This window comes from Mustela lutreola, chromosome 16, assembly GCF_030435805.1.
Source record: "Mustela lutreola isolate mMusLut2 chromosome 16, mMusLut2.pri, whole genome shotgun sequence".
Classification (NCBI taxonomy): domain Eukaryota; kingdom Metazoa; phylum Chordata; class Mammalia; order Carnivora; family Mustelidae; genus Mustela; species Mustela lutreola.
In genome coordinates, this window is record NC_081305.1 from 50,464,284 (window position 1) to 50,477,392 (window position 13,109).

The 13,109-nt window shown below is 51.3% G+C and overlaps 1 protein-coding gene across 1 annotated transcript; it reads left to right on the top strand.

Moving 5' to 3' along the window:
* Positions 1–2,967: 2,967 nt before the first annotated feature.
* Positions 2,968–10,873, top strand: LOC131818880 (leukocyte immunoglobulin-like receptor subfamily A member 5). The gene is made up of 9 exons (XM_059153654.1): positions 2,968–3,103; positions 3,259–3,294; positions 3,476–3,760; positions 3,906–4,208; positions 5,921–6,037; positions 8,289–8,331; positions 8,423–8,460; positions 8,670–8,722; positions 10,363–10,873. Exons 1-9 carry the CDS (start codon positions 3,016–3,018, stop codon positions 10,507–10,509), a joined length of 1,110 nt encoding a protein of 369 aa, XP_059009637.1. The 5' UTR covers positions 2,968–3,015; the 3' UTR covers positions 10,510–10,873.
* Positions 10,874–13,109: the final 2,236 nt, after the last annotated feature.

A 13,109-nucleotide genomic window follows, 5' to 3' on the forward strand; every position in this document is an offset into this window, starting at 1 on the left:
TTTTATTCATTAACTGGATTCCTCAAGTCCAGAATTTCTGTTTGGCTCTTTTGTATTTTTCTATCTCTTTGTTAAACTTCTCTTTTGGTTCAAGTGTTGTTTTTCTTTTCTCATAACTCAATGAGTTTCTCATAACCCGACCAGTGCAGCTATTTTGAAATCTTGGTCAGCTACATGGCAAAACTCCAAGTCTGAGTTCAGTTACGGGATGGCTGTCCTCATCTCTTGGTGATGACATGTGTCCTTGATATCTTGATTCTTCATGTTCCTTGGAGTTTCCCATGGCTGTTTTAGCATTTGAAGTGGGGTCACTCCACAAATCTTTAGTGGCTGTCTTCATGTGGGAGATGTTTTTCATTGGTTCTGCTGGTATCTGACACTTTCTCCAACTTTACACAGATGCACAAAGTGTGTAGGCTTGTATTTCCTTTCTGGTCCTTGCAATCTACCAGGCTGGCTGCTGGAAACTTCCGGGGTTTTTTGCCACAAGTTTCTGGTTTCTGTCTTGCCCACAGACTCCAGTTTGTCTTCAGAGCCTACATGAAGATCTGGACATGGCCTACAATGAGGTTTTCACACTTGGGGAGTGGAGGGCACCCTTGAGCGGGGCTGGGGGTGTTGGGGTCAGATCTCCCAACAGCTCAGTGACAGGCTTCCTACTGTGGTCCTGAATGCAGTCAATGGGAACCACATCTGTTTAATCCCTTGGATACTCTTATCTGCCTCTTTCCCCATCTTCTGCTCTCCCCATCTGGAGGTCCTGCTTCAATATTCTCGGTGTCTCCAACAGACCCACACAGCTGGGGAGGCCAGGCACCCACTCACTGTTCTCCCATTCCATGTTGGCTAGTTCAGCCCTCTCAACTGTGCCCTGGCCAGAGGGGTGACTTGGCAAAGATCCTCTTACCTTCTCAAATGCATCTCCATTTCCTTCATTTACAACAAAGGGTCAAAATACACATGTCATTTCTAAATATGACTGCACTCTAAAACTCAGTGGGTGTCTCTGTAAAATGTTCAATTATGTATCTCTTCAGCTGTTACAGACATCATCCTCACTTCTGTCCTTCTGACACTTAGAACACATCCTCATTCTATTCCCCAACATTGGGAATTTCCACGTCTGGTCCCTTTATGCTGCCTTCTGGAAAATCTCTCAATTCTGAACTTTAGTTTTATAAATGTCTCTTCAGGTTTGTCTTGTCCTTCATGGAATGAGTTTTTTCAATGTGTTGATTTATTGGATTTTTCATCTCTAAAATGTCTTAATTGTTTCAAGAATTGCCTAATCTTCTGTGGCACAATCCATATTCTTGCATCAAAAATTCAATATCTCCTTTCATTTTTTCAGATATTTAAATATGCTTAATTTTATTCTCTTATTTTCCTATTGATTCTATTTCCTTGTATATGATCATTTTTTATTCATCTGTAGCTTATTGTCCGTGCACTTAATCATTGTTAAGATCACTCTCTGATGTCCATTCTTGGTGGACATTCTCCTCTCATACACCTGTTCATACGAGAAGGGTTTCTCCCGGAGCTGCTCTGGGAGTCGGGCGGACCACAAGAGATAACTGCAGCTTCTCCTGGTCTGTGGTGTCCATTCCCTCAAATGTCACATCTGCTCAGGCTTGTATTAGGCAGGGATGGGTCCAATACAAGCCTCAAGCTAACAGTCACTCACAAAAGAGAAAAACTTCAATGAATCTGTTTCACACACACGTAGGGGAGGTGATTCGGAGCTGACCTGAGTCAGTGAGTGGAGAAACCCCTGTTGTTGTCCACAAACACACATTGGGGAGCACTGCAGGTTTTAGCCTTCACCCGCAGTCCTGGCCCCTTCCTGCCTCTGAGGACCCTGGCGTCCCTCTCTGTGTCCACATGGGTGGAAGCCTCTACCAGATGACCTGCTGATGGTCCTGGGAACTGACAACTGCTCAGCATTGTTCTCTGTTCTTTCTTGTGGTTCCCTGACTCTCTGGGGAGCTTTCATTTCTCAGTTCCTGCATGTGACTATTTCTATACATTTCAGAAATAGGGTCAGTAGTGCTTATTGGTACAAAGCATGTGAGGGGTCTTGACTGGATGTGAAAAACATCCACCTAGGTTAAGTCTGACCCCATAATCCTTCCATGTACAAAACCCCTCTTATCCCTCTCTGAAAACTAACAGTAATGAGTCCCCTCCCATGAACTGGGAACCAATGACCCCCACAATTATCCTAAGGAGTGGGGTTCAGGACAAGATCCAAACAAGGAAACAGACTTGGAGACAGGATGTTATTACCCTGGGAAATACAGGCAATGGAAAATGGATGAATATTTAGAGAAAGGTTAACTTTTCCTTCAAAAATCAGAGCTCCCACACTGCTGAAATAGATGTTCCCTACAGCTTACATGCAGGACTCCAGGGTGGAGAGGACGGCTCTGCCCCAGAAACAAGGGGCACTGAGGAGCCAGGAGCATCTCACAGGGATGTTCCCAAGAAGGTTGGGGAGTGTGGACAATGTCACAAGAAAATAGAGAAGTCCTTGGAGGCTGTGCAGAAAGAAAGTCTACACTCTGGGGCCAGGAGAGGGGCTGTGCTCCCTTCCATATGTGCCTGTATTTCTCCCCTGGGCTCATTACCACCATGACCTCAACGTGAGCTGATCAGAGAGGACACACATGTGTCTGTGCTGGTTTGAGCTCTAAATGGCAGCAGGAACCTGTGTCCACTGTAGCATTTCTGGGGCTTTGGGCCCCAGTCCATGGTGAGGACCCAGGGGTATGCTGAGGATGAAGGAGACACAACAGGGGGCCCTGGTGGGGGAAGGACCTGTCCTGGTCCCCTCACCTGGATGGGGCATCTCAGGAAGCCTCAGGATCCACCCCTTGCACCATCATGCACACCAGAGCAGGGCTCAGGGAAGGGGGTGTTCCCCTTCCTGTTGTCACATCTTGCTGACATGACAACCCTGTGAGAGGCAGGACTGGCCTCCACGTGGCCACACCCTATGTGTCTGTCTGTCCTATGGTCACAGTGGTCCCTTTGTCTGCACAGTGGGAACCAGAGAGAGGAGACACCATGACACTCACCCTCACAGTTCTGCTCTGTCTTGGTGAGATCTGAGGAGGGGTGGGGACACCCTAGTCTGGGAGGGACCTGCCCCACAGCCAGGCCCTGCTCTGTCTGAGGCCCCTGGCTCAGGAGGCTCATGGGAGGAGGGGTTCTGCTAGGATTCAGGGCAAGCCTCTCACAGGGACTCTCTTCCAGGGCTGAGTGTGGACTCCAGGACCAGAGTGCAGACAGGTGAGTCTGTCCCCAGGGGTCTCAGTCCCACCTCCTCACTGGAGACAGGGGTCACCCATCAGGCAGCAGGGGATGGAGAACAGGAGCTCTGGGCTGACCAAGGGGGACGTCTGGGAGTTTGGGGCAGAACAGGGACCTGGGGGTGGGGAAGGTCTGTGTCCCAGCCTCTGTTTCCTTCCAGGGACCCGCCCCAAACCTAACATCTGGGCTGAGCCAGGCTTTGTGATCCCCTGGTGGACATCTGTGACCATCTGGTGTCAGGGTGGCCTGGAGGCCCAGGAGTACCGCCTGCATAAAGAGGGAAAGTTAGAGACCTGGGACAGACAGAAGCCACTGGAGCCCGGGGACAAGGCCAAGTTCTTCATCAGATACATGAGAGTTATGCATACAGGAAGATATCGCTGTAACTATCTCAGCCTCACTGGCTGGTCAGAGCTCAGTGAACCCCTGGTGCTGGTGATGACAGGTGCGAGCCCACTCAGGGCCCCAGCCCTAGGCTCTGCCTTCAGGAAGGGGGTGGGCTCTCAGGGGTCTCCTTCTCACAGCCCAGCCTGGGGATAATGTGGGGAATCTGAGCACCATTTAACACCCACCCCCTCCTCCTCTTCTAGGATTACAGAACAAACCCCAGCTCTCAGCCCTGCCCAGTCATGTCGTGACCCCAGGAAGGAACGTGACCCTCCAGTGTGGCTCATGGTTAGGATTTGACAGGTTCGTCCTGATGAAAGAAGGAGAGAACCAGCCTTCCTGGACCATGGTCTCCCAGAGAGCCCCCGGTGGTAGGACCCATGCCCTGTTCCCTGTGGGCCCTGTGAACACCAGCCTCAGATGGACATTCAGATGCTATGGCTATTACAACACCACCTCCCAGATATGGTCGCACCCCAGTGACCCCCTGGAGCTGCTGGCCTCAGGTGAGGAGCCCAGCCCCATTGCCTCTGTGTTCCTGTGGTCAACATGACCCTGTCTGGAAGACCCCCAACATAGGATGGGAATGAGGGGCTACAGGGAGGCTTATTCACAGGGGCGTCCACCCCTCAGAGAAATGAGGACCACACTGTCCTCCCACACCTGCCCCTCCCCACACGCCCGCCACTCAGAGCTCTAGGTGCCTACAGAAGGGTTTTCGGGACCCTGGGGCAGATACACCAGGAGCCTAGAGAGGGTCTCTGCGGGAAGCTCCAGCCCTCCACCCTCCTCTTGTCTCTTTCCCTGAACCCTCTGGGGGCTCCAGGCCCCACCCCCAGGTCCCCACTACCCAGCTGATACGTCACTGGGACCTCTTTCCTCAGAAAGAGTACAGACCATCCCGGGGAGTCTGAGAGCCTCCCAGAGGACCGAAGACCCCCTGAGATACTCAGAAGCAACCTTGTGTTCCAGGGGCTAAGAGTCCAGCAGAGATGTAGGGGGGAAGGCTCCAGAGACTCTGAGGCTGGTCGATGAGAGATGGGGTGGTCATGGCAGAGGGAGAGCTAGGCGGAGAGCAGCCAGGCTGAAGGGAGGAGCAAGCTACCCTCCCTGTCCTGGGTTTACAATGTACCTGGTGGGGTCCATTGAGGGGCGGGGTCTCAGTGCTCCCTGAGATGGTGATTTGGGGTGGGTCCCTTTCCATCAGGGCCTCAGTTTCTCCATTTGTGATAGGGGAGAACCCTGGCTCAGATCTCAAGGACATGTCCTTTCGGACCTTCCAGGTTTGCTGCCTTAGGACTGCAGAATGGGAAGGTGAACAGTGAGGGCTGTAGGATGCAGGGACGGGCAGGACAGTGACGCTGGTGACGGCCCCAGAACTCCTCTGTCTGTCCTGCAGTGCTCAGCCTGGCTGTATCCAGACAGCCCTGCTGGAAAGAAATCAGAATCAAACAGAAATAAGCAAGGGCTTGACAGTTGGGCTCCACGGGATGTAAATCCCAGATCTGCCGCTTCTGGGCAGTGGGATTTCAGACAAGTCCTTTCACTGTCTGTGAAACATGTCTCCTATAGTCTCCCTCATAGGTTTGCTGAGAGGTTTAGGTGAGATCTTGGACATGAGAGCCCTGCACGGGACGGGCCCAGAGGGTGTGCGAACCCTCATGTTCCCTTCCCTCATGTGCTCGCTGAAAACTGCAGGCAGGCCCCACGTGCAAGTGTGGGGTCTGCAGGGCAGAGGACCAGTCTTGGCTGGACTTGGGGAGTGAGGAAGGCATGGAGTCCCTCCCACGCAGGGATGGTTCTGAGCACCTCAAAGCTTCTGACAATAGCAGGCGCATTCAGCTGGGGCTACAGGAGAAGGCAGGGTACATGAGGACAACAGAATGAACCATTCCAACCAAGGCAGGAGCCCAGAGCCAGAAGCAGGTGTCCACTAGGGTGGGCATTGTGAGGAGAGCACAGGGAACCCACCGTCCTGGGTTGGAATCCCAGCTCTGCCACTGACTTCCTGGCCTGGTCACCTGGGGCACCTGACTCATCTCTCTGAGCATTGGTTCCTTGTCTGTGAAACGGGTGAAGGTGGGGGTGGCATTTTCTGGTGCATGATCATTATGGAGATCAGAGGTGATGATGGCATAGACCCCACCACGGGTCTACATGCAGCAGTTGCCCAGTTAACTGACATCCTGGTCCATTCATGGTATCCCTTGTGTCCAAGGTCACAAGCACCAGAGAAGCTGGATCCCAGTGCCTGTGACCTTCTTCCTGATGCTCTTCCTCCTTCTCCTCTTCCTCCTTGTCCGACACCAGCGCCAGAAAAAATGCTGCAAGTCAAGTAAGTAGACGATGGGGAGCTCTGGTCTACCTGAGGCGCAAAACCCAACTATGAAGATGCAAAGTGGCTTCTTGGGACACACAGGAGTTGCCACAGATATGAGGGCAGGTAGCTCCCTCCCCAACACCCGGGGAGCCATGTCAGTGACGGGGGTGGGCTTCAAGGGAGGGGTCATCACCCTGCAACCAGTGGGGAGTGGGCACAGTGGCAAGGAGTGCGGGAGGATGGGTGGAAGATTAGTTGTTTTGAGCAGGTATGTAAAAATATTGGGGATCAAGGCACCGAGTTACTCAAGGTTTTCAGGGATTTATCCATGTGCAAAAGCAGTTTAAACTCTGAACTGCTCTACCGGAATTGGAAATGCCAGTGGGACCTCGTTAAAGTGCATACATGTACATTGACGGGATAATGGTAGGTGTAAGCATCTGTTGTGTCTGTGAGTATATGTATGAACACACGGGTCCCAGCTCCAACCACCAATAAAACCTAGACATGGTGACGGCACACCGATCATCCAGATTTCAGTTTTCAAATATTGCCTTCTGTTAAAAGGAATTCGGTTTCCTCTGAGAAATTCTTTATTCCAGATTGGGACAGGGAAACTAATGGAAGATGTCAGAGCATCCGAATGGGTCAGAAAGTACAAAAATTCACCAAGAGTGATGGAGCCAAGTCAGAATAACACAGAAGCCAGCTGGAAGGAATCCCCTGTGGAAAAATCTAGAATAACCTGAGCATCCAAGTATGGGATTACAATGCATCGAATAAAGCAGAAATCCATGAGTTTGTGGAGTAAATTAGTTAATGCCTGGGGGGAGAGGGGATGCATTAGAGTAGAATGCCAGCAGATCAGAAGGAGCAACGTGGAGATCGGAGACCTTTAAGAGTTCGCTCCCTGATATGAGGAAGTGGTGATGCAACATGGAGGCTTAAGTGGGTAGAAGAAGAATCAATGAAACAAGATGGGATTGGGAGGGAGACAAACCATAAGTGACTCTTAATCTCACAAAACAAACTGAGGGTTGCCGGGGGGAGGGGGTTTGGGAGAAGGGGGTGGGATTATGGACATTGGGGAGGGTATGTGATTTGGTGAGTGCTGTGAAGTGTGTAAACCTGGTGATTCACAGACCTGTACCCCTGGGGATAAAAATATATGTTTATAAAAAATAAATAATTAAAAAATAAATAAATAAATAAAATAAAATAAAATGGAATACTACTCAGCCATCAGAAAAAAAAAAAAAAAAAAAAGAGTTCGCTGCCATGATGCTGGGCCACACGGGCGAGGTTCATCGGTGGTCCTAACAATGGCCATACTGTATTTGAGAACAGCCATGGCATTGGAGGAAAACTCCAATATCTGTCTTCAAATACCAATCAGATTCTAAGGGAGGATGGAGGACTTCACTACGGGAAACCAGGCAGATGCCTCCTTGACCAGACAGTCACAGGGCTCAGTGCCAGGAGTAGGACAGGGGGATATCCCAGGCTCCAGAACTTGTTGGAGGTGATCACGGCTTTACCAACACCCTTTCCCGGGTATTCCTAAGTAGACACTGGGTAGAGCCAGGAAGAAAATAAAAGACGCCGTTTGGCAGTTGGTAAGACAGGAACCGGGAGTGTGGTTTTGGTCCACATGTTGCATAAGTGAAGATCTCCTGATCCGGGGTCCTGGGGTTGTGTAGATGAGGCTTCATATTTGTGAGAGGTGCACAAGACAGGGTGCATATATCAGAAAAACACCTACCTACCTACCTACCTATTACCTGTCCGTCCATCCATCCCTATTTCTGTCTATGTGCATGCCTATAGATGCATGAGTAAGGGACCTGCCCTTTCTTTCTCCTCTCTCTTGCAGCCCCCGTGCCCATTATCTCCAAATCCACCTCCATCTCTCTCTCTCGTTGGTAAAATACTACCAAAGCAAAAACATAGTTCAAGGTGATGCAGGAATAAAAAAGACAGTTCTTATAAATTTTCTTATGTAAAAAAATAATTACAAAAATCCTTCAGAATGAAGGATTTAATAAGAACATAGACTTTTAAAGACATTCTATCAGTTTTGTTTTTTAAGAATATGTTGAACCCTCCATGCATGTTTTGTGTGTTAGAATTTAGTTGTTTGCTCTGAATTCCAGATCAAGGGGGGTGGGTATTTAACCTTGTCAGGGCTCGGATCCTCTGAGATCCAAACATGACCCTGGGCGCCAGGTTCTGGGGCTGCTTAGAAGCTAATTCTCACTTTGTGCAGGTGCCTCACGTCCTCAAGTTGAGACCAAAACTCTGCAGAAAAGGTAATTTCTCCCCCAAAGTCCTCCCCCAACCTCCCACCTCTGCCTGCAGTGCCTTTGCAGTTGCCTACTGCCCCTGTTTTTCCTCCCTCAGCTCCAGCTCCGTGGCTCCTGTCCAGGATGAGAACAAGAGTAAGTAGGAAGGAGGGTCCTGCTGGGAGACCAGGAGGAGTCCATGGGCCAGGTTCTGGGCTTTGCATGAAAATTGCCACATCTCTGTGATCCCAGGCACATCCTGCCTCATGCTGGGCCTCAGACTCCCCATCTGAGGGTGGGAGGGGCATGTGGGACTGCAGGGTTTCAGGAATTGGGGCATAAAATAGAATGTTCTCATTCTCCAGAAGCTGAGGTGAGAGAGTCCCAGCCTGAGGAAGACATACAGATGGACAGTGAGGTGAGCCCCTGCTCCTGCCCGGGGCACCCAGCACAGCCTTGTTCATTAGCTACATCCATGGGCTGTTTCTCCACCGTCCTATCGTCCTATCCCTCAGATCGGCAACATCTAACCTCACCCTTCTTCTTGAAAGGTGATACATGCAGGCTGCTGGGACATCATGGCTCAGTGGGTTTTTCTGATACTACATGGTCCCCTCCTTCTTGGTCCCCTTATTTGGGTCCTTTGAACTGTTGGTTGTCTGTGTCTCATAATGGCAATGCTGCCAGGGATAGCTGTACAGTCTGTGCACTGCACAATAGGGACAATGGAATTTAAGACCCTACTGGTGGATTCTGAGCAATGCGCCTTTTCTTATTCACACAAAGGCACCCTGTTGAATGGTCTGTCCATGAACAGAGATCCTCAGCCTGGCTTTTGCTCTGTTTACTCTCTTCCCTCTGGTTGTGTGGATTTAGATGCAATGGAACTACACAATAATGTGCCTTGAGTGTAATGATTGTCATTCCTTTCCTAGTCCCGCAGGAAGCTCACCCGAAGATCGTGTTGACCTCACTATGAGACAACTCCCTATTTGATGTTGTCACATTTATTTAATCCCAGGTACACCTGGACCATCTCCAGGCTCATAATTCCACAATTATTTCCAGCCTCAGATATCCAAGCTCCTGGGAGCTGTCTCTGCTTGTCGGCCCAACAGGCCTTTCAATGTCCCATGGGCCAAATCTCCAATCTCCCCAGAATTTGTCTCACCCTCAATGTTCAGCACTTCCCCAAGTCCGTCTAGAGACACTTTGTTCATCACAGCTGGGAGGGGGTTTCCAATGGTCTCTAGGGGCCAGGAGTGCTACCGTACATCCCACAACATGTAGGACAGCCCCCACTCCATCCAGAGCAAAGAGGGACAGGCCAGCTGTGCCGACACTTGACACTCAGGGTGGAGGAGCTGTTGTAATGGAAGCAGGCTCTCCCCTGGCCACTCCACTGCACTTACCCCCTCGCCCAAATCAGGGCTTCCTTGTTTGTGGGCGACTCCCAGCCCCACAGCCATGAATTCCTTGAGCACAGGGTGCTGATCTGTCCTCTTCTTGGCCGATGGGCAAGTGTCCTGTCTCTTTCTGTCCATCTGTCTGTCTATGAGCATGTGGGTACAGACTGAAGTGGTTAAACCAAATCCTACAGACTGAGTTTCCCCCAACTTTAGCTCATTTATTCATTCAGGGAGGTGACAAATCCTTATGAGAAATCTATGTTTGGCAAGGCTCTGTCTTAGACTGGGTGATAGAAACACAAGCAAACCATGTCCCAACGGGGAATCCATCCAAGTGATCATTTAGGTCTTAAAATCGACCTTGGCTTCCGGGTGGACTCGTAAGTGAAGAGGGTCAAGGTGGAGGACATCTTCCCTCCTTTCTCCCCAAGCAGAGCCCTGACAGTGAGTCCACCACGGGGTGACTGTGTCCCAGGGGGAACCACTCAGCCTTCAAGGGGGAGTGGCCCCTCTTCCTTCCCTATGTCAGACGGATTGCTGGACACAATGGACAGTAAGGGGGACAGGATGGTCAGGTGGGTCCTTGCTGCTCCCGGAACCCTGGCTCCCCACCCATCACACACCTGACTCCCATTCTCCCGCCCTCCAGGCCATGGCATCTGAAGAACCCCAGGATGTGACCCACGCCCAGAGGAACAGCTTGAATCTCGGACAGGAGACAAGTGCACCCCCTTCCTCTCAGTCAACGGAGGCCCCAGCAGAGCCCAGTGAATGTGCTGCTCTGTCCATGCACTAGCCCAGGAAGGACCCAGACCCCATGTTCCCAGGAGGGGGACTGTAGAGACGCTAGGAGGCTGTGGCCCTTCCCCCCACCCCGTGGACACTCAGCTAACACTCCTTGGCCTGGGGACCTCTCATAAGGAAACAGGATATCCTGGAGCTTTAGAAATCACTTAATTCTGCTGTAGATTAAAAAAAAAATACCATCTCCATATCTTCAGACATAAAGCAAAACCCTTCTAAAAACCCATGGCTAAGAGAAGCAAACCACAAATGAAAATGTCTTTTTTTTTTTTAACGTAAATGACAATGCAAATATTCTACATTGACACACAGTTTCACTTAAATGGTCAAGTAAACGCTACAGGCCAAAGGGAAAATTATGAATGAAATTATTACAAAGAAAAGAGCGCCTGAAAATCAGCGGCTTAGGCAACATCTATAGAAGTTAGAAAAAGAACAGCAAATTTGTCCCATGGCACTGGGTGAAAATGAGCTTGGGCTGCCTTAACAAGATACCATGGACTGGGGTTTGGGGGGAGGAGAGCTGATGACACAGAAATCTATTTCTTCACAGTTCTGGAGGCTGAAGCCTGAGCCCAAGGTGCCGACAGGGCTATTGTCCTTGGAGGGCTCTCCCTGCGGCTAAAGGACGCCTGCTCACGTGGACTTTCCTCTGTGTGGCGTGTGAGCAGAGAGAGATCTCTGCTGTCTCTTCTTATCGGGTCACCACCCTCTTTAATCCGGGCACAACCCTATGATCTCATGATCATTCCTCTGTAGAGATCCCATCTCCAAACACAGCCAGCCCCGGAATTAGGTCAGCAGCACGCATTGAGCAGGGAGGCATAAACATTTCATGTCATTCCATCCCAACAGTGCTGCCCCCAAAATCTACACTCATTCCAGCATCATCGATCAATCTAAAATCCAGAGTCAATTCTGAATTATCTTGTAAGTCAGACATGGGCGAGGTTCGGGGCACAATGTCTTTGAAGGCAGAATTCCCGTGCAGGTGTGGTGAGCCCGTGACCCAGATCAGGGACGTGCCTGCCCCCAGAGGGAGTGATGGGAAAGAAGAAAAAGGGGACCGCGTTCAAAACTGAGCAAGGCAACTTGCACAGATCTGAAGGCTCTGTAATGAACAGAGCCTTGACTCGACGCCTTGCCCGCCAGGCCCTCGGGGTGCCCCCCCCCCCCATGGCTGGGGGCTGCAGGGCCCTTCTCTCTGTGAGGGCCCCACTCCCAAGGCCTCGAGCAGAGCCTGCCCAGGGGAAACCAAGCCAGTAGCCCAAACTCTGAAACCACGGGGCCGGCCCTGACATCTCTGAACGGAGTTTGGCGTCGTCCTTCCCTTTCCCTGAAAACCAGCACATGGCTGGCCGACAAGGAAGCCTACAGTCCCATCCTGATGAATCTGAGAAGTCTGACAGCTTTCACTCCTCCCTCCCATCTCATCCCCTTCCATGCCCCTGCACTGCGTTTCTGCTCCCACAAGAGCTCTCACCTTGGCTCCGCTTGCTCTCCCAAACCCTTTCCCTCATTTGTCCGAAGAATCTTGCAGGTCTCCCTTCAGAGTCTATAGCTGAACAATTCCTTCTCCAGAGTCCTCAGTCTCTCATGGTCCCTCTACGCTCTGGTTCCCACCCCACCCCACCCCCCGCCCACCACCACCACTTCATTTTTCCTTCCTTCTCCTAATGTCCTCCCTGCTCTTCCTTCTGTCCCACAAGCAAGTGAAACCATTTGATAATTGACTTCCTCTGTGTGACTTATTTCACTCAGCATAATCCCCTCCAGCTCCGTCCATGCTGAAGCAACAGCTGAGTACTCATCCTTTCTGATCAGAAACCAGTTGAGGGATTGGGGGGGTGGGGGCGGGTGAGCCGGGTGGTGGGTATTCAGGAGGACACGGATGGCAGGGAGCACTGGGTGTTACACGCAAACAATGAATCTTGGAGCACTGCAGCAGACACTGACGACGGACTGTGTGGTCACTAACTCATTACAACAAACTCATTCCTCCAATCTCCTGGCTCCTCCAGAATTTCGCTGCGAGCGCCCACACGGGAGCGCTCCAGGCACACGTCAAGCGCCACCGCCCAGCATGCCAAATTCCGCAGCTCCCTTGGCTTGCACCCCGCCGACCTCTGGACAGGGTCCATCCATGCTCTCTGCCCCTCCATCACAGGGTCCGGTTTTCTCCCTGGTGCAATGCCTCGTACCTCATTGTGGCCGAGGCCCGGCGGGGGTGGACTTCGCAGTCCGCATCTCCACCAGCAGCCCGGGGCACACGCAGCATTTCCAAACTCCTCCAGCCTCCCCCGCCTCTTTTCTGTTTGGCGGCCAAGTCTGCAGCCCTCTGCTCCGGCTTCTGTGATGAGCCTCACAGACCACAGAAGTCTCCACGAACGTGTGATGGGGGCGGGTGGGGGGGGTGTCTGGAGGGCCTCCCCACCCACCCTTGGGCTGAAGACAGTCCCGTCTTGCTGTGCGTCTTTCCCTGGTGTGACTGAGAGACACACTTGGAGCTCCCTGGACTCTCTTCTGAGGGCACTGCTCTAACCAAATCTTACAACCTCATTCTATCCTAATTGCTTCCTTAGATGCCCCGTT